At 35.4% G+C, this 21,971-nt stretch overlaps 1 protein-coding gene across 1 annotated transcript in view; it reads left to right on the forward strand.

Annotated features, from left to right (window-relative positions):
- The window catches only part of Cyt-c1 (Cytochrome c1), a 149,104-nt gene that overhangs the window by 78,403 nt on the left and 48,730 nt on the right, over positions 1-21,971 (forward strand). Inside the window, exon 4 of the mRNA XM_090407947.1 lies at positions 9,719-9,845. Coding sequence (XP_090264073.1) covers positions 9,719-9,845 — 127 coding nt within the window. The remainder of the gene's footprint in view (positions 1-9,718; positions 9,846-21,971) is intronic.

Raw genomic sequence — 21,971 nt, forward strand, 5'->3', positions numbered from 1 at the left:
AAGTTATAGTACTTTAATTACCATTGGTAGACTGAAGATTTTTTAATTCTTATTTTTTATGTAAAAAATATAAAAATATTTTTTACATAATCTTGAAACCATGCTCTAGAGAAAATATGAGAGCTTTTTCAAGCCCCTGCAGACCTGTAAGTAAACAGTGATGAAAGTCATCTCTCATCTCTTTAAAATAATCACAAACATCCATGCCTGAAACCTGTTAGTTAGAGAGCAGGTAAGCTAGTTGGTTGGCCATCCAGGCTGGCAAATACATGCCAACACATAGCACGTGTGCGTATGCTCTCTCTCACACACACACACACACAAAAAAAACTTGATGCAAAATCAGGTCCCAAAATTTTTGAAAACATTTTTTAAGTAATCACTGTAATTTAAATTTCTTTGATTGCTGAAAGCTTCATAGTATTCTCTCAAATTGAAAGAACTTAGATGAAAAATTTTGTATTGTTTTGAAGATTCCTGTTATAGAAACATGTCCTGCAAGACCAACCTTTTTCAGTTTTAAGAAAACGGATATAATCCAATCAGTAAAGCCAGTCTAGCTGAAATAGGATAGATTATAGGAACATGGAATCTAGTTGATGCAGGAATAGTGCCTGCTTAAAACTAGGTGATGATCACTTCCAGTTTCACATTCACTATATACTCTTGTGTTATCCAGCCAGTATGAAAATATCACTGTCAACAAGCATTTTCTTTTATATTCAGTCTTCTCTCCAGGTAAATTTGTGCATATCATTATGTTGAAACATGGTGTCAGGGACTTACCATTATTGTCCTTTTCTCCAAATTTTTCCAAAACATTTCGATATGCTTGGGATTCATTTTATATCCTGCTGTTAAGATCTCTACCAAGGAGACCTTAACAGCAGAATATGAAACAGATATACAAGGAGATCATCTAACATTATGTCAGATGACTTCTCTAATGACTCAAAATATTCTTTCACTTCTTCCTTAGGAGAACCATCTGTAAGACTACAGGCTTTAATTTTGCGTTATGACTATTTTCTCTAGATGGTACACTGATTACCCCCCATTAAACCTCAGTTTTGTGAACTTATCATTTGGTACATTGGTATTCAAAATTAGATGACTTCTGAGTTAAATAAACTTTACTCAGAAGTCATGTTTATGTTCTGCTCTTTATGCTCTAAACGTTTATATTCTATTCTATCTATTGTTTCTTCCAAAAACCATCTTAGATTAGCTCCACTTGCACACTGTTGAATATTAATAACAGGGTTGATATCTCCATGTTTAATTTGATACCATCTGTTCTGTCCTCAGAAGAATCTGAATAACATGATCTCTGGTCTTTGATAACTATTCTCAGTTTTAACTAACTCATCTTAAACATCTTAAAGATACATATCAAAAATCTGATAATGACCTTAATTCTGTACTATAGGCAAATGACAACATTCTCTTCAATACATTTGCTACAGATCTTCCTGAGAAGATAAATTAAACAACTGCTGTGTAAATAGACAATATACAACTGCATTCTCAATTTTTTTATATATATATATATCTGATCCACACACGAAAGGACACAAGACCTCAGTACATCAGTGCTGTGTATGGACAAGAGGAATAGAAGAAAGGAGGAATCTGTTCACATTTTGTTTGAACAACTGAATGTTATAATCTTTGGGAAGACAGAGTGGGGGAGACTGTTCCAAGGAACAGAAGCAGATGGAATGAAAGAGGAGGCAGTGAAGTTGGTTTGGTGAGTTTCAAGATGAACTGTAAAAGGGTGTTGGTTAGCAGTGGCTCTTGCTCTAATTATTTTGGAGGAGAATAAAGGAATAATGGTGGCCAATTCTGTTCACTTCCCTAATTCATGAAAATATCTGTAGAAGAGGCACAAGCCAGAAACTGAACATATGTGAGAGAGAGAGAGAGAGAGAGAGAGAGGGGGGGGGGGGGAGGTTGAAGCAGATATGTGAGAGAAGGATCATTAATTAGTCGGATTGTCCTCTTTTGGATAGAATCACGCAATCTTAGGATTTTGGAAATATGAAAGAAATATTCCATATTGGACAGATTTGGAATCTGTACAGAGTAAGCAGCTTTGAAGGTGTGTAGTGTCTTGTGAAAAAGTATACCAAGTTTCTAAACAGCTGCAGAAGCTATATGGAGTATAGTTCAAATGTGGTTGTGATAGGAAAGAGTGGAGGTACAGGTCAGTCCAATAAGAGAAATCTGTTTGTTTTTTGATATCTCAGTATTACTGAACGTAAGAGGGAGTGATGCAAGCTCTTTGCTGTGAGAGATGGGACAGGACTGAGTTTTGGTGGCATTGAAGTCTAACAAGGTTATCCTTGTCCCCATTGGGATATAGCTAAGAGGTCAGGTCACTGGTTGTGGTGGATCTTAAAGATTCTAGTACGTGAGCATTACAAGGTTTGTCAAATGAAAAGGAGGAATTGAGTGTACTGTCATCAGCAAAGCTATGGATAGGATTGGAGGTCTGTGAGAGCAGATTATTTATATACAAGAGGAAGAGAGTGGGTGAAAGAACAGAACCCTGTGGTACTCCTGCATTGCTGGGGAAATCTGAGGAGGGGAAACTGTAAAGGGCAATCTTGTGAGTTTCTCCAAATTTTTCCATGGCTTGGGTCCAGAGGTAGGTGGTAAAATCAAGATCAGCTGTGGATCGTAAGTGGTGGAATCCATACTGCTGGTCACTGATTAGTTGGTAAGTCTCTAGGTGGTTCAAGAGTTGAGTGTTGATGACCTTCTCTGTGATTTGAGAGATAACAGAAGTGAGAACAATAGGATGGTGATTTGTTGGTTGACTTTTATCGTCTTTCTTTGCAATAGGCTGATGTGGGCCTGTTTCCATGATGTAGGTAGATGCTAGTTGAATATCATGTTGGAGGCTTAATGGATTTTTTACAACACTCAAAAAGAATTAAAATAGAATTTAATACTTCCTATATTTCGTCCTAGTCACTAGGACATCTACGGGGATTACAAAAACAATTAATGTAACATATACACAAATAACAAACAATACTAAGCCCAACCACGTGGGTGACACTAAAGTCCTATCTAGGTAGAGCGCCCTCTAAGGGCAGTAGTAGGTGGCCTGGAATGTAAGGTGGGAACTCTGGTGATGAGTGTTTCCCAAATCTTCGGAAGCTTAATGCACCCATATTTATTGAGATTTGGTTGGTTTTTGAGAGCTGCTGCTGCTTCTAAGAAAAGTCTCTCTTTCTTGAATTTGCTGTGGTGGAGCATGGTGGTTTTCTTCCATGATACCCTGTGGGTGGTGTCCAAAACATGGACACCACCCACAGGGTATGGTCAGCCAGGCCTGAATGGCCATAGTTGTGTTTGAAGATGTAAGACTTGTGTTCCTCTGGACGGATGGATGCTGATCTGCCTGTCTGTTCAAAGTACGCCAGCTTACAGGAACAGGGTACTTTGTAAACTCCAGGCAGAGAGAGAGGAGGGAGCTGATCTTTCGTAGAACGGATAAGGGTAGCCAGTTTGCGGTGGGGCTTATATGCTGTGCGTAGGTTGTACTGTTTTAGTATCTTAGCTATTTTTTCGGATGTGCCACAGATGTAGGGTATGGTGATGGCATTTTTAAAATCTTGTTGACGAGAAGGACGGGGAATGGGGGAGGATTTGATTATTTTTTTGATACTGTGATCGCTGTAGCCATTGGAGAGGAAGGAGACCCCTCACCGGAAGGTCCCCTTCCTATATAAAAAACTCAACCCACTTTAAAGCCCTCACAGAAAATTTAACCTTGACTAAGACAGACATATTGGTAAGCTTTGATATCTCCTCTTTGTTTACCAATATTCCCTTAATTGACACCTTATCTCTCTTAGAAAACGTTTTTCCCTCTGACATCTTAGATCTCTTTTCCTTTGCCATTAACTCTGGGTATTTCTCTTGGAACAACAAAATCTACAAGTAGATAGAGGGAACTGCCACGGGTTCCCCCCTCTCACCCCCCCCCCTGCCAATTTCTATATGGAAGATTTCGAAAATCGAGCCATAAACTCAGCCCCACTCAAACCTTCTATCTGGCTAAGATATGTAGATGATGTGTTCTCTATTTGGCCTCATGACCCAGACACGTTAGACTCCTTCCTCAGTCATCTCAATAGTCTACATCCAAGAATCCAGTTCACTATGGAAAAGGAAAAGAACAATTGTTTACCCTTCCTAGACACCTTAATCACACACCTGCCTAATGATACACTAACCTTCACCGTATACAGAAAACCCACACACACACACACAGGCCGATACATTCACAAACTCTCCCACCACCACCCCTCTCAACAATATGGCATTATTAAAACTCTTACCAAGAGAGCCCACAATCTTTGTTCCAGTGGAACCGCCCTCACTACTGAGCTTAACCACATACACAGCACTTTCCTCTCCAATGGCTACAGCGATCACAGTATCAAAAAAATAATCAACTCCTCCCCCATTCCCCGTCCTTCTCGTCAACAAGATTTTAAAAATGCCATCACTATACCCTACATCCGTGGCACATCCGAAAAAATAGCCAAGATACTAAAACAGTACAACCTACGCACAGCATATAAGCCCCACCGCAAACTGGCTACCCTTATCCGTTCTACGAAAGATCAGCTCCCTCCTCTCTCTCTCTGCCTGGAGTTTACAAAATACCCTGTTCCTGTAAGCTGGCATACTTTAGACAGACAGGCAGATCAGCATCCATCCGTCCAGAGGAACACACATCTTACATCTTCAAACACAACTATGGCCATTTAGGCCTGGCTGACCATGTTTTGGACACCACCCACAGGGTATCATGGAAGAAAACCACCATGCTCCACCACAGCAAATTCAAGAAAGAGAGACTTTTCTTAGAAGCAGCAGCAGCTCTCAAAAACCAACCAAATCTCAATAAATATGGGTGCATTAAGCTTCCGAAGATTTGGGAAACACTCATCACCAGAGTTCCCACCTTACATTCCAGGCCACCTACTACTGCCCTTAGAGGGCGCTCTACCTAGATAGGACTTTAGTGTCACCCACGTGGTTGGGCTTAGTATTGTTTGTTATTTGTGTATATGTTACATTAATTGTTTTTGTAATCCCCGTAGATGTCCTAGTGACTAGGACGAAATATAGGAAGTATTAAATTCTATTTTAATTCTTTTTGAGTGTTGTAAAAAATCCATTAGCCTCCAACATGATATTCAACTAGCATCTACCTACATCATGGAAACAGGCCCACATCCAGCCTATTGCAAAGAAAGACGATAAAAGTCAACCAACAAATCACCATCCTATTGTTCTCACTTCTGTTATCTCTCAAATCACAGAGAAGGTCATCAACACTCAACTCTTGAACCACCTAGAGACTTACCAACTAATCAGTGACCAGCAGTATGGATTCCACCACTTACGATCCACAGCTGATCTTGATTTTACCACCCACCTCTGGACCCAAGCCATGGAAAAATTTGGAGAAACTCACAAGATTGCCCTTTACAGTTTCCCCTCCTCAGATTTCCCCAGCAATGCAGGAGTACCACAGGGTTCTGTTCTTTCACCCACTCTCTTCCTCTTGTATATAAATAATCTGCTCTCACAGACCTCCAATCCTATCCATAGCTTTGCTGATGACAGTACACTCAATTCCTCCTTTTCATTTGACAAACCTTGTAATGCTCACGTACTAGAATCTTTAAGATCCACCACAACCAGTGACCTGACCTCTTAGCTATATCCCAATGGGGACAAGGATAACCTTGTTAGACTTCAATGCCACCAAAACTCAGTCCTGTCCCATCTCTCACAGCAAAGAGCTTGCATCACTCCCTCTTACGTTCAGTAATACTGAGATATCAAAAAACAAACAGATTTCTCTTATTGGACTGACCTGTACCTCCACTCTTTCCTATCACAACCACATTTGAACTATACTCCATATAGCTTCTGCAGCTGTTTAGAAACTTGGTATACTTTTTCACAAGACACTACACACCTTCAAAGCTGCTTACTCTGTACAAATTCCAAATCTGTCCAATATGGAATATTTCTTTCATATTTCCAAAATCCTAAGATTGCGTGATTCTATCCAAAAGAGGACAATCCGACTAATTAATGATCCTTCTCTCACATATCTGCTTCAACCTCCCCCCCCCCCCCTCTCTCTCTCTCTCTCTCTCTCTCTCTCTCACATATGTTCAGTTTCTGGCTTGTGCCTCTTCTACAGATATTTTCATGAATTAGGGAAGTGAACAGAATTGGCCACCATTATTCCTTTATTCTCCTCCAAAATAATTAGAGCAAGAGCCACTGCTAACCAACACCCTTTTACAGTTCATCTTGAAACTCACCAAACCAACTTCACTGCCTCCTCTTTCATTCCATCTGCTTCTGTTCCTTGGAACAGTCTCCCCCACTCTGTCTTCCCAAAGATTATAACATTCAGTTGTTCAAACAAAATGTGAACAGATTCCTCCTTTCTTCTATTCCTCTTGTCCATACACAGCACTGATGTACTGAGGTCTTGTGTCCTTTCGTGTGTGGATCAGATATATATATATATATAAAAAAATTGAGAATGCAGTTGTATATTGTCTATTTACACAGCAGTTGTTTAATTTATCTTCTCAGGAAGATCTGTAGCAAATGTATTGAAGAGAATGTTGTCATTTGCCTATAGTACAGAATTAAGGTCATTATCAGATTTTTGATATGTATCTTTAAGATGTTTACTGAATACTATGATAGTACATTATTACTAATTTATTATTACTTACTATCAACAATTTATCTCACACATTAGTGTGATATCTGTCAGATTCTAGAGTTGTCAGATCTTATAATTTAGTCTTCTAAGAAGCCTCTCGCTGCATTAATCCACCTAGATCTGGATCTTTTATCCTTTCATCTCGGCATCAAACACACATGCTTTGCTAACCTTTCCTCTCCCATTCTGTTTAAGTGACCATACCATCTAAGATCAGCTCTACTCGCACATTCTGAATGCTGGCAATATCAGTTCCTTCGTAATGTATTTTTAATATCATTCTGCCAGTGATGCCATCTGTTCACTTCCCTAATTTTTCTCATATATATATTTGCAATCTTGATTCTCTGATCAACTATACTTCTACAGAGCTCTCAGATCCATTTGCAAACTCTGATATATTTGCAATCTTGAGTCTCTGATCAACTATATTTCTACAGAGCTCTCAGATCCATAAGTTAAAATTGATTGAACGCTGTCTTGTATTTAGCTAGTTTAGTGTTTTGATTAGTTTCATTCTTATTCCATATAAATTTATTAGTTGACACCCTACCATACCGGCTTTACTAATTCTCTTCTTTTACTTTTTAATTAGTCCCCTTTCACCTAAAAATTGTGTCTAAATAATTGAAATGTTTTACTTGTTTTGTATGTTCTGTCAAATTATCTGATTAATTATTCAGATATATTTACAAGAATTTTTCATGTTGTATATTATCATTAAAATATGTTAGGAATTAAATGTTGCTCTTTTGTTTTTGTTTTAATGAAAACTGTTTTAAATTTTATATTGAGTTTTGAACTTTTACATCATAAATCTTTAACATGTAAAGAAACTCATTTAGGAACTACATGGTTCTGTTCATATAAGGATCAGTTACAGAGGGATCATACTACTTCCTATTACACTGAAAATTTATAACAGGATGCTTCTAAACTGAATTAAACCTTATGTAACACCTCTGCTAGTCACTGAGTAGAAGACAGATGGCTTGAAAAAGTTCCATGTTTGGTCTCAAGAGCAGGGTTTCTGGACTATGTATAAAATAATTAAAAATGTATATAAAAAAAAATTATAAAATGAATAAAAATAAAGAAATCCTTAGTCCACTCCCAAGTACAAATATACTATCAGTTTGCAAATAACTTTTGTGGGTGGGAAGTCACATTTAAAAAAAAAGAGAGAGAGATGGGGGTGGGGGGGAGGTGGAACATCACTTCTCGTTGAGCAATTAATATCATCTAAAGCTCTTGCCTTCAAGCATCACTGGGATATACATGGCAAGATCATGTTCCTAATACTGTTGTTATCGAAGACCGCTGACAAAGACCTCTAATAGAAACAATTCAAAAAAGTCAGCTGAGATGGTTGAGACACCAACTTGGACATCCACCTTCATCTCCATTCAGTACTCTTGCTCTCTACGGGCCGACTAATATGCAAACTTCTTTTTGAAGATCAAGCTCATAAACCATCTGACATTTACCATTTTACCAAGTTGCAGCATGTCTCAATTTCATCTAATAGACTTTATATCTCTGAGTTTTTGTTATATGAATATTTCTGTATATATTTCCCTCTTCAAACACAAATAAATGATGATGAAAGAATATTTTAGGAAATGAAAAATTCAAAAATTAGGTTCAGTTGGTTGAAACACTTGCTGATGCTAAGCAGCCAATAGATGCAACGTGACTTTAAAAATACACTTTTTTGTATTCCTATTTAGATTTGTTTCTGAACATAGATACTGAGCATGATAAGAGTGTGATGTGAAATACTTTTCAGTATTTCACATCAGGAAATGTGAAATACTGAAAATCACTTCCATTGGTAAATTGAACCTAGTTATGTTGGTAGATTACTGTTATTCTAATTAGGGATGCTCGAAAAACAGCCATGAAATACAATTTTAAGTCTTGGTTTTCAACAGGAAATACAATTTTAAGTCTTGGTTTTAAATCCACAGACATGAATATTTCATGAAATGAAATATTCATGTCTGTGGACACTTGCAGTTGAATGAAATATTCAGTAATGTTTTTCAACACTAAAAGAAAATAGAATGGCTTGTTGGTATAATTTTTTTTTACCCAAAGAACTGTTATAAACCCAAGGAGCTAAACAAGCTTTCTCCACAGTAGACTTATTTTCATATTCAATTTTATTTTGCTGTTTTGTAGATTGAAAAACATTAAGACCTTTCCCCCATTTCAAGTATTGAAATGCACTTATTGAGGTAAGTCCGTGCAGTTAGCTGCACGGACTTACCGCAACCATACGTCTGGGAAAGGAGTGTCCTGGGTTCAATTCCTGTTGCTGACATGAGGAGCTTAGGATCTTTCTCAGACATAGCCAAGTTAGCTGATCTTGGGCGTGAACTGCAGGGTTTTTCTTCCCAGTTTATCTGGGGTTTTTCCTCCTGCAAGCAGGCAAACCAGCCTCGAGAACATAATGATTCTACAGATAGAGGATACACTGGGAAGCATAGGGCCAGCCACCTTATCCTCGTATAACAGTTGCGGTTATGAGGAATAGAAATCCTCGACACCGTAAAGGTAAAAGAGGGAAAGATTGAGAAAGAAAAAAGACTTATTGAGGTAGTAATACTTAAATAATTTGAAGTAGTATTCATTTCTATGAAAAATGAGGATTCATCTAGAACTTATAAAATAAGGTCCTACTTGATGCTTATAGGATTATAGAGATTATAGGACTATAAAGGATAATAACCATAATTCTTTTTTTCATGCTTATTAGCTTCACTAATTTTGAATTTTGTACAGAGAGAATGCAGACCATGTTTTTTTGTTCCCCTTTTCCTTACTCTCATTATAGATATTAGTGGGTTATTGAAAATTAAATACTCTAACTTATCTTAAATAATCTGATTTATTGTAAGAAGTAATATGGCTTATGTAATGTGCTTTCAGTATGCGTAGAGGATATGAAGTATACAAACAGGTTTGTGCTGCCTGCCACAGTATAAAATTTATAGCTTATCGAAATTTGGTTGGTTCGATGTTTACTGAAGATGAAGCGAAGGCTGAAGCAGAAGAAGTAAGTCTGTTTATTGTGTATTTAGATGTGCTAGTTTAAGCTCCTTTTTTGATTTAATAAAATTAAATACAACACTAAAGATGAATTAAATAGTTCAATCAAAACAATATTTCATCTATCACAGAACTATCTTTGGGGAGTGCAGTATAAAAATTGTAATGTGCATACAAGCAACATGCATGCCAGCAAGATGTTGCAGATACTGTGTTCTGTATGTAACAAGAAATCTAATGTAGGAACTTAACTACTATGAAATTTTAACCACCAAGTCGTTGCCAGTGGCTGCTTCCTCAAGTCTTGGAAGTCAAGTTGATGACAGCCTGAGTGGGCTGGATCTATGACTGGCAATTAGAACTGCAAAGGTTATTAGATTTCTTATTGCGTTAATTCCTTTTAAATTTTAATAGACAGATTAATGAGAAATGTCAGATGGGATTCAAGAATGCTTTTTGAAGAGCACTAATGACTTTATTAGTTGCAGTGAGAATGCCCACTACAAGTGGCAGTGATCTCTTCTTATAGTAGAGCAAAACTGATGCACTTACAGATATGGAGTGTTTTTGGAGAAGAAAAGTTTATTTTAAACTTGCCATTTTATCTAAACATAATTGCTGAGATGCTTGTGACATCCACAAAAGTTTAAACTTAAAGTATGTGAGTATTGTGGGTAATCTGTTTTTAAATATGGAAACCCTATTCTAGAGATCAAACATGGAACTTCAGCCTGATGATGGTGGACCTGACATCTTTGTTCATCAGTCTGTTATCCGCATGCCTTGTTTTTGAAGTCTGGGAAAAGAGAAAGAAGTTGAATTTGAATATGAGCTCTCTAGCAAAGGCATAGAAGCCACTTTTCTTTCCAGACTAGAAGTCCAAAATTGCAAAAGATTCCTATCTTCGACCTCTGTCCAAGAAGCAATGTAAAAAAAAATGAAGGTACTATAACTGTGGAGAATTTGCCAACACCACAGTGCAACTAAAATGTACAATGAGACCTCAACCCAAATGATGCCATCGCTGTAAGTCTCCAGACCATCTGATTGCCCACAGAAGGATAACAAGAAAACATGAAATGGGATGGTCCTGTTACCAAAGAGGCCATTAACTGCAGCATCATGTTACAGGAGATGGAGAGAATCATCCTTCTGGCCATGAGGAATACAACAAGAAGGAAGTCTGCTAAAAACTAGTCTTTATAAAGGAGATAAATTTGTAGTGGGTGGAAATTTGATGCTCTTCAGCATCAAAACTCTTCAGCATGAATTCATTGACAATTCAGAGAGAAACTGAACTTTTGAAAATTGTGTAATAATTGTTCATTATTATAAACATAAAATAGTTATGTTTAAGTGAGTTTCTTTTCAAAGTAAAAATGGACAAACCATTTAAAAAAAAAAATTACCAACACATTCCAAATTGAAGTTTTTCTCTTAATCTCTCTCTCTTGATTCTCTCTTCTTCACGTTAATCAACTAAGTGAAACGGATACTTGAAGCATTTTAATTCATATGAATTGAAGATAGAAGTTGAATATAAAAAATAAGGTTTCATTAACTGTGAAGATTAAGGTAGGCAGGTATATAGTCCAACAAAAATTATAAAATGATTTGATGAATACCCAAGCAAAGAGAATGCCAAATCTAGGCACAGATATCAATAATAATTCTTGATGGTTTTGAGAAGCTACAAGGGTGGTTTGAAAAGTTCTCAGCAAGGTTTTGTTTTCTAAGTTAGTACATCTGTCAGAAGCCTCCATGTGAAATTCTTTGTAAAAGAAGATTTAACACCACAAGAAATTCATTCGAAGTTCATAAAAGTTTATGGACACTCTTCTCCTTCATTTTCGACAATTAAGAAATGGACTTCCGAGTTTAAATATGGCTGTACCAGCCTTGAAGATGATCCACGTGAAGGATGTTCAAAAAGTGTAACAACACCAGAAATCATTGATCAAGTGCACGATATGGTATTGGATGACTGGCGAGTCAAAGTGTGTGAAATTGCTGAGACTATAGGCATTTCTAAAGAGCATGTAGAATATATTTTTCATGAAGAATTGTATATGAAAAAGCTTTGCTCAAGATGGGTGCTGCGTTTGCTCACAGCAGATCAAAAACGCACTCGCATGAAAATCTCGAACAGTGCTTGGAGCATTTTAACAAGAATAATAAAACTGATTTTGTGCATCAATTTATTACTATGGATGAGAATTGGATTCACCATTACACACCAGAATCCAAACATAAGTCAAAACAGCGGACAGAAACTAGTTGTTCAGTGCCAAAGAAGACAAAGTCAGCTCCATCAGCAGGAAAGGTCATGACATTGGTGTTTTGGGATGCTAAAGGCATTTTTTTATTAGTTATCTTGAAAAGAGTAAAACAATAACTGGGGAATATTATTCCAATCTTATAACCAGACTAGATGAAAAAATTCGTGAGAAAAGACCCGGTTTGCAGAAGAAAAATATGATCTTTCATCACAACACTGCACCTGCCCAGAAAAGTGTTTTGACAATGGGAAAATTAAGGAATCTGTACTATGAATTGTTGGAACATTCACCCTATTCCCCAGATTTCGCTCTTTCTGGCTTCTATCTCTTCCCAAAACTAAAACTCTTCCTCACTGGTCAGCATTTTTCTTCGAATCAAGAGGTGATTGTGCTGTAGAGAGGCATTTTGCAGATGTTATTGAGAACCACTACAGGGATGGGATAATGGTGCTGGAGCATCGCTGGAATAAATGTATTAGTCTTAAGGGAGATTATTTTGAAAAAATAATTTTGAAATTTGTTTTTTCATTGTTAGGCTGAGAACTTTTAAGACCACCCTCGTATTTTATGCCTCTGAGGTCTAATTTATTAAGTATCCAAGAACTGTTTATTAACTGATTATTAATGAGTTATTATAAAATCTGCATGTTTATTTCGTAAGCATAAATAGAATATTAGATTACTTATCTCTTACTCTGTAATTCTAAACAGTTCTTTTGATAACTGACATATTGTAGCTTTCTTCTGCTTATGGAAAAGTTCTTGAACCACTCAAGAATCCCCACCTGTGTTAAAGAAATAATAATCTGCTGCAGAATGCCATCATATTTAGTGATTTATTAACAATTTTGGAGTTGTTATTAATAGCATTCACAGATTAGCAACAGATTAATATGCTTAATAAGAATAACATACTGTAGCATAATAAGAATTGAAAGCAGATAAGTTTTTGATTTTAATAAGCAGGAACATATTAAAATCAAATATGTTTTTATTTGATTTTAATGAATTTATAAATGTTTATATTCAAACAACATTCAAAGTAGAGAGAATCTGACTCTTCCTTTCAAAAGAATGTGTAACAGATTACTAAACCAAAATGATGAATCTCGACCTGATCATAATTTCCTTTCAAAAGAATGTGTAACAGATTACTAAACCAAAATGATGAATCTCGACCTGATCACTAGCATTTTGTGCAGTGAAATTCTGCACTAATCAAATTGAAATATTACTAGTCAGATAATAACAGACTTTTTTTTTTAATGTTAATAATATACCTTTTTGTGTTTGGGGATGACAGAGAGAGAGAGCATCAGTAATACATGTAAATATTTGCATGGATATACTCATGTTCTTGCATGTGTTGCAGTTTCAAACTTTTGATTGAAATAAAAAAATAAATAAAATAAAGAATGATTCGCCTTTAAAAAGTTGCACACTATTCTCGTAGATGAATTAACTATATCAAACAACAAATCTGCTTATCTGGTTATGCAGTGACAAATGAGAAAGATATATTCTAGTTTAAAAGCTAAATCATTTAGAAATTTAAAGTTTATTTCTAATGCATTTGTACTGAAAGAATAATATTCTTTGACTAACATTTCTTTCACTACAACTTAATTATCAGTTTGTTTCATACCTTCTCTAGTGTTCAGTTTAGGCTAATAAGAATTTAGTAGATCTTTGAGCTAAACTAGTTTACATTTCTAGAGACTATATAAAGTTTATTATTTTCACATTTGATGCACAATAAAAATTATATACAGACTTGCAATAAGGAATTGTTCAGCTGAAGTGTTTTGTCATTATTGAGAAAGTCATAGTAAAGCAAGGAGATGGCACTATTTCATTAATGCGATATATATATATATATATATATATATATATATATATACAGGGTGTTCGGGATAAATTTGACAGTTTCGTAAGGAAAAAGAAAATCTTCTTTGTATCTATTAAATTTAATGAATTGACAAAAAAACATTACAGGCAGAGTTAATTACAATACTATCAACAAGATTTACTCAAAATAACCACCATTAGCATCGATCACAGCTTCAATTCTGCTTCGGAACCTCGAACAAGCTGATGCTACAGTCTCCCTGGGAAGGGCCGCAAAAACTGTTTTAATTTTATCCATTAACTGGGCTTTTGTATTACTGGAAGTGCGATTGGTGTCTTTTTCAACTGCGCCCCATACAAAATAATCCATGGGGTTAAGGTCTGGGGAGTTTGGAGGCCAAACATTTGGACTGGTGAAGTCGTAGAAATTTTCAGACAACCATTTTTGACTTTTCCCAGAGGTGTGGCAAGGGGCCGAATCCTGCTGCCATACATACGGCCTACCATTGGCTACCCTTGTTATCCAGGGCTTGACTACAGTTAGCAACTCCACAAACAAAGCCCGAATTCCAATGCCAGGGTTCTTCAACACCTGTTCCTGCAGATTTGCGAGGAATTCTGCTGTACGAACGCAATCAGATCGTCTGCTAGGGATCTTTCTTCTTGCTACATCCTCGTAGTCACCATTGCAAGTCTCTAGTTCATGCCTGATTGTTTTTACTGTATTCAGGGAGCATTGGGCAGCAGTCGTAATATCCTTATTTTGATGGCGGGCACGAATCATCATGATACAAGTTATTCTCTTCCATGATTCAGGTGGGTTCCAGCTATCCATCCTTTCTGACATCTTGTATATGAATGAAGAAGGGTCCAAACTTTTAAATGAAGAGAAGTGTGTGTTAATACATGTAACTTACGGAAAAATATAATTAATTATAAATATGTCAAATTTATCCCGAACACCCTGTATATATATGGCATGACTAGTTTACTCGGTGCAGAGACATGTTTTTTAAAAATTAAGAAATCTAAGGAAATCATCCTTAATCCTATACATCTTAATAACAACCTTAGTTATAACCTATCAGACTGTCATTTTACTGCTATCGAACTTTGGGATTCATGAGATTCTGAATGCATGTGCATGCCCAACAATGAGGTTATCCAGAGAACAGTTTTAAATATCCAGATGCCAATGCTTTAATACTGAACTGTGCTTTGTTTGTTTATAGTTTATTCTTTCAAGTTTTTTGCTTGGTTTTCTCTTTTTTGTGCACCTGAAGAAGTATGTTAAAAGATGAAACTAGTTGTGCTAATAAACTATATTTTACTTTTATCCCTCAGTATCTAGTAATTTAATTTTTAAAAAACATATATATGTGTGTGTGTGTGTGTATAATAAGATGGCCTGGTTGGCTGAGTGGTTAGCTTATCCACTCTCCAGCCAAGAGTCTGCAGGTTTGAATCCCGCATAAGCATGGTTGTTTGTGGCACTTTCCCAATATGGACTGGATCACCATGGGAGTGGTAGACCCAAAACCTCACAGTGGGAGAGGCCTTCACCTTGCAGTGGGTAGAAATAGAAATATAGGCTGCTGTTCATTTATATATATATAAATGATTTTTTTTTTTTTCATTTATGTATAATGTCTAATTGATTATTCAGAGAAATGAAATGCAATAATAAGTTTGCAGATAGACTGGACTGGAAAAGCTGTTGTTCATGGTAGTCTCAACCTGCCTTAAGCAGATGAAGAGAATGACAATCACATTATCATCATCTTAAGAAAGTTCAGTTAAGTTGAGTTTTTTATCCCCACCCCCCTCTCCTTTAGTGTTTCTAGCAGGAATCAGGGCTTAATTACATATGCAAGCAGCATATAGTCATTAGAGTACTTCCTGCATATTTTATGTTTAATTTTCCTGTGAATTATTGAGAAAATAGCAGAATTGGATTTTTCTTGCAAAATCTATTAAATAAAATTCTATTCTGGTTTTGTTGATTTATTTATATTATAAATTTCATGTTAGAAAATTTACTCTCAGGACTTGAAAATGGAGATTACCTTCTGATAATAATCTTTATCATAATACTGTTTTTTAAGTAATGGTTTATTAATTTTTTATATATATATATAAAATAAGGTGGTGGTGTTGCACCACCTTTAGACTTGAACTATGTTCAGGTGCAAACTTAACTATTTGCTTACTTGGGATTAGGAGTAAAAATAACCAAGTTTATAAAATTACTTGGTAACCCTAATATATATATATAAATAAAAATAACGGACTATTAAATATGATTTGTTAATTACTCCTATATATTTCGCTTATTGTATCAATGAGCATAATTCAGAAAGAAAGCCAATTCTGTTTTTCTTTGAAACATTTAAAATTTTAGCATCTTTATCATTTTAATAGAAATGAGCACAGTATTCTGAAACTAATAGTTTCAGGATACTGTGCTCAGATCCAAATTTATATCAGGAGTTATTATATTGAAGTCATTGCATTCTGAGCAGTGAGAAGTATTTGTTGGTACTATCTCTTAAAGACACCTGTTGATTCCTCAGAGTACACTAGATGCTGTTTACTGAAATAACAACAAATAGTTAAACATTTAGAAGTATTTAGGTGTTTGAAGTCATTCATTTTAATTATTTAAAGGCATGACTCATAGTAGCACAAGAACAAAATAAAGCAATTTATTAAGCTGATATTTTTGATAGATTGCCAAACCATCATCCTCGGAGAAGAAAAAAAGTATTTTTCAGAATACAAAGGCAACAATCAAGTAATTATGGGAACAATTCAGAATTGTAACAGAAAGAACTAACATCCATCCTTTCATGCTGCCTTTTGGAACTTGATCTACATCTGTTAGACTTGAAGATAGTTTTAATATTATACTTTACCAGATATTTAATAAATTAAAGAAGTTAAAACTTGTGAGGTTCAAGAGTGCTTTGTTACTGATGTTTGATATCGTATTAGTCTCCATCAGTAATTAAAGCATAATATAGTCTCAAGACTCATAACAACCTCTGTGTAGTAGTTTAGTTTTATTCCATTAATTCCTCTATGAATGGATATCCAACACAGCATTCTTAATGTACACATACATTATGCTCATCTACTCTACAAAGTACTGTTCTACAGGTAAATTCTTTAGAGTGATCTGACACAAAGTACACTGATGCAGCTCCTACCATAAAATATAGTTTTCTGTAGCAGATGTCATAAGTCAGTGGCTATAAAACTGTTGTTGTTATCAGCCTGTAGAATCCCACTGCTGGGATTCTACAGGCTGGAATAATGGAATAACATGGGGGAGGCAAAGGCCTCCCCCATGGAATAACATCTTGTTTTTTCATCACTTGAAAAACAAGATGATATATGGGATAAACTTACCACCTACTGGATACCTGGAGAGGGAAAGAGAAGTAGAGGTAGACAGAAGACCAGATGGAGAGATGAACTTACTCTAACAGCAGGACCAACCTGGTTGAGAACAGTCTAAAACTCCATCTGGTCTTCTGTCTACCTCTACTTCTCTTTCCCTCTCCAGGTATCCAGTAGGTGGTGAGTTATCCCATGTATCATCTTGTTTTTTTCATCAAGTGGCCTTCCCATTTCCATTTTAGGGATTTTACTGCTCTTATGACATCAGTGACTTTTGTTTTTCCTCTCTCACAAAGCTCTTGAGTATTATTTAACCTGGTTGATTTTTGAGTTGTTAATATTTACCTTAAGTTGTCTCTAAATTTCTTCTGGTCTCTTTGTTGATCTTGAACTTCTGGTTTGTCTCTTTCTGAACCATTTATTCCTGTTTTTGTTTTTTGGAACCAAAAGGTTCCTCTTATATCTATGATCTGAATTAAAGTTGAAATTGTTAAGAACATCAAACTTATATAGATGAAGCGAATTTTTTAATAACATGTAGTCTATTTCATTTCTTGTTTTTCCATCTGGTGAAATCCATGTCCATCATCTTTTTTCTCTTTTCCTAAAGAAGGAATTTCCAATTTTCAGCTGGTGGTTAAAGGCAAATTGTAGGAGTTCCTTTTCTGGCTGTTATGGTTTCCAAGAATAGTTTCCAATCTTCTGCCTTTTGTTGCTTAGTACCTACCTGGGCATTAAAGTCACCCATTATAATGACCCTGGGAGTTGTAGGGTGTTATTGCTAGTTTAAGTTCCTCATAGAACTCCCATATTTTTTCCTGATCATAGCTTGTGGTGGGAGCATAAACCTGTATGTTAATGATTTGTTTTTTTTTTTCTAATTCTAACTTTGAGAAGACCTGTAAAATGCATAAAGTACTGCATGTCCCTACTCCTCAACCTTGACATACAAGATCACACAAAACTGTTCCCATTCCCTATATCAAGAATATATCTGAAAATTAGTCAAAGTGAAATTTTCATGGCAATTTTAAACCATAAATCAAACTAGCAATTCTGGTCCATTCTCCTAAGGACAAACTCCATCTTTTGGCAATCAAATTATAAAGTGACCTGTGCTTACACAGAAGCTGCTACAAACTCAAAAGAGTTTTTGGAATCAATATCAACAGTGCAGCACTCCTCAAATCTTAGCTTTATGATGACTGAATTAATATATCAAAATTTTGGAGATGGTTTGAATACCACCTTCAGCCCAATGGCTGGATTACTGTTAAATCTAGTTTAGGACATCATAATAGGATAAAGTCATCTGAATCAGTTAAGATTAGTATTCCTTATAGTTGGTATGCAAATGTTTTTTGTTGGAAATGGTACTTACTGTGTGAGAATAAAGGACATTTTGCTCTTGTGGATTTTTTGATATTGATGCACTGTTTATCCAGAAAATAACACAAAATGCCTTACATAAAACTTTTTTTTTACTATACCTGGTACAGACAATATTTATGCTTGTGTAGATAAATTTTTTCTGTTTACTTTTGTTCCTAGTGTGCAAAAATGTACACTGTCCTCAATTAAAGCAAGCTCTGTTTATGTGACATCAAATCGGTTTTATAGTCAACTGGCACATCACTATAATGAACTTGCTCACTCTAATCAACTGCTGAAAAGTCATCAAAGCCTCATACATGCATTGCTATGTTGAAAGAAATATACTATTGCAAACGTTTTACTATTTCTGGTTCCTATGAGTCTGTAGTAAAGTGATGAAATTGATTTTCATTTTTAACTAATATACATATATATATATATATATATATTAGGGTGATTGATTAGGGTAATATATATATATATTAGGGAAATGAAATTGATTTTCATTTTTAACTAATATATATATATATATATATATATTAGGGTGGACAGGTTTTCAAAACAAAAAAAGGGACATTCTGAATTTTTTAGCAATTACATAAAAATGGAATAACATATAATTATAATTACAGTACACAAGACTGAAGTGTGCATTATAATTATGGATTATCTGCATTATCATTATTATTATATTTATATGAAGACTTTATTTGTTCCAAAAGTGTTGGTTCTTTCAAGATGCACTCATAAAAGTCAATACACGAAATGTCAAAGTGTGTCTTGATCACAATTATTCCTTTCACAGTTTTGGTGTTGAAGAGGTTTTCTTTTCTTCAGACCACAAAGAACTCATGAGAGAAAAAATTCTCTCTACAGCTGTGTTTGTTCCTGGGATTTCTATAATGAATGCAACAACTGGCAGTATGTTTTTGAAGTGGATGTTTTTTTCTTGGAGCACCTTAAACACGTCGCACCACTTTTTGCCCACTTCAGCGTTTGTGTCCTTCCATTCGTCCATTTTGGAGTTCACAACATTATTTATATGTTGACTTCATCAAATAATTCATCTTCATCAACAATATTGAATATTTGCTTTCAACATCACGGATTGCTTTTAGGCTGCTTGCAACTTCAGCCCAAGTTAGTAGAGTTTGCAACTCAATCCAGTGAAATGCTTTCATTGGCTGAAATGATAAGTCCATTTACTTAAATATTCAAGGAAATTTTTAGACACTACAAATTTATCATAAAATAAATTTGTAGTGTCTAAAAATTCTTTTTCATCAAAGACGCCCTCATCTTTGAACTCTATAATAATTGATGACATTTTAAATGTTTGAAAGTTCTCAACTTTCCTATTTATAATTTTCTGTCTAAGCAATTCCAATTCTTCTACCACTTCAGTTGCTGAAATATTTTTACTTTCTATTTTCGTTATTGTCTGAGAATATTTTCAGCTGGCTTTGCATGAAATGGAGCCAAAGTATTGATTGTTAGTTACTGAAAAATCATTTCAACAATGTCGGGCATTTATCTTGTGATAAAAAGTAAGATCTGAGTCCATCATACAGTCAATAATCCTATTCACAGCTGGTAGTAATGATAACCATCTTGTTTGTACAGTACCTAGAACATGCTTGTATTCACTTTCTGTAAATGTGCAGAAATTCTTCAATTCCTCTATTCTCATGATGTAAATGTGGAAATACTGAAATATTTTATTTACAATTATTATTTTTACAGCTATTATAGCCTGTTTTTGTTTAATAGTGTCCCTTATTTTAAATACATTGGCTTTTTTACTCAAGAAATTTTTAGGGCATTATAAGTGTATTTTAAAGGAAAATATAGCAGAATAATTGAGGAAGAAAATTTTGCATATATATATGCTAGGATGACTTCATTCTCCATACTTCTGCTGTTTGGCTGTTTAAAAGGGAGGAGGGAAATGGGGGAGTGTTTGACGCAAGGCGGGAAGAATAATTTTGAAAACCCGGGTTTTTCTAAAATAATATATATACACACACACACATATATATATATATATATTATTCTTAAGGGCACTTCTTTTGGGAAGGGTTTTATGGGAAAACTGGGGCTGGGAAGAGCATTAACGGAGTGCGAGCCGTTTCGGTCGTGTGACCATCATCGGAACGTTTTTGGGATGAGTGTAGGGCTATGGCACGACTGCATGCTGTATCTGCCAAAAAAGGGCATTTGTTGTTGCTTATTGGTTGGAGGCATGACCTGATTTGTAAGTTGTGGAGCTTCCAACATTCGGAAATTAGGTAGGGGCAGTGGACGTTGATTAAGTTTTCGTCACATTTTATGGCTATTGTTTCGGATATTCAATGCATTGTTTCATTGTCTTGTTTGCCTATTATTATGGCCTTGTCGATTTATGGGATATGTTTCAGTTCAATGGCATGAGCTGCTATTTCTGTCTTCCCTGTATTCTGTATTCTATTTTTCTTTTTGATGTTGCGTTGTTTTTCAGTGTTTAAATGTTCCAGAATAGGGATTTTACAGTCACGGAAGTGTTCTTGTCGTCTAGTACATAAAGACCTAATGGCAGAGCCTGTGTAGGTGATGTCACAGTCTTTTTGGCAAGGAAATTTTTAGCCTACCTTTTGGTGTTCAAATATTTCTTTGTGTATGAGCGATTTAGTGGGTTTTTAGGAGAGTTGCTAATTTTTGGTTCATGGTGAATACTAGTTTATAGTCCATGTGTTTGAAAATGTATTTGTAGGCTTTGTATGGGTTTTGGATGTATGGCAGTTTGATGACCATACATGTTGGAAGTCAGTTTTGGTAGTATTGTTGTTATGATGGGTTTTTGTCATTCTGTTTACGTAATTTATTAGTTGTGTGGGATAGTTGCGATTTTTAAAAATCCTTGTGAAATTCTTTAATTCCGTGTTAAGATAATTACGATTGGTTGAGAATTTGTAATCATTTATAAATTGTGATAGGATGACTGATTTTTTAACGGAATATGGGTGGTATGAACTGAAATGGAGGTAGTTTCCGATATATGTGGGTTTGTGGTATATTTTCGTGGTTATTTTGTTGTTAATTCTGATTAGTGTCGGGTTTAAGAAATTGATGGATTTGTTCCGTTCAATTTCCATGTCTCTTGCTGTAATTGTTGAGGGATGTTTGTAAGGCAGTGATGTGTGTGTGGGTTTACCAATGCATAGAATATCGTCCACATATCTGCCATAAAAGGT

This window comes from Typopeltis vanoorti, chromosome 18 (assembly GCF_054136105.1).
Source record: "Typopeltis vanoorti isolate ZY-2024b chromosome 18, IOZ_Tvanoo_1.0, whole genome shotgun sequence".
Classification (NCBI taxonomy): Eukaryota; Metazoa; Arthropoda; class Arachnida; order Uropygi; family Thelyphonidae; genus Typopeltis; species Typopeltis vanoorti.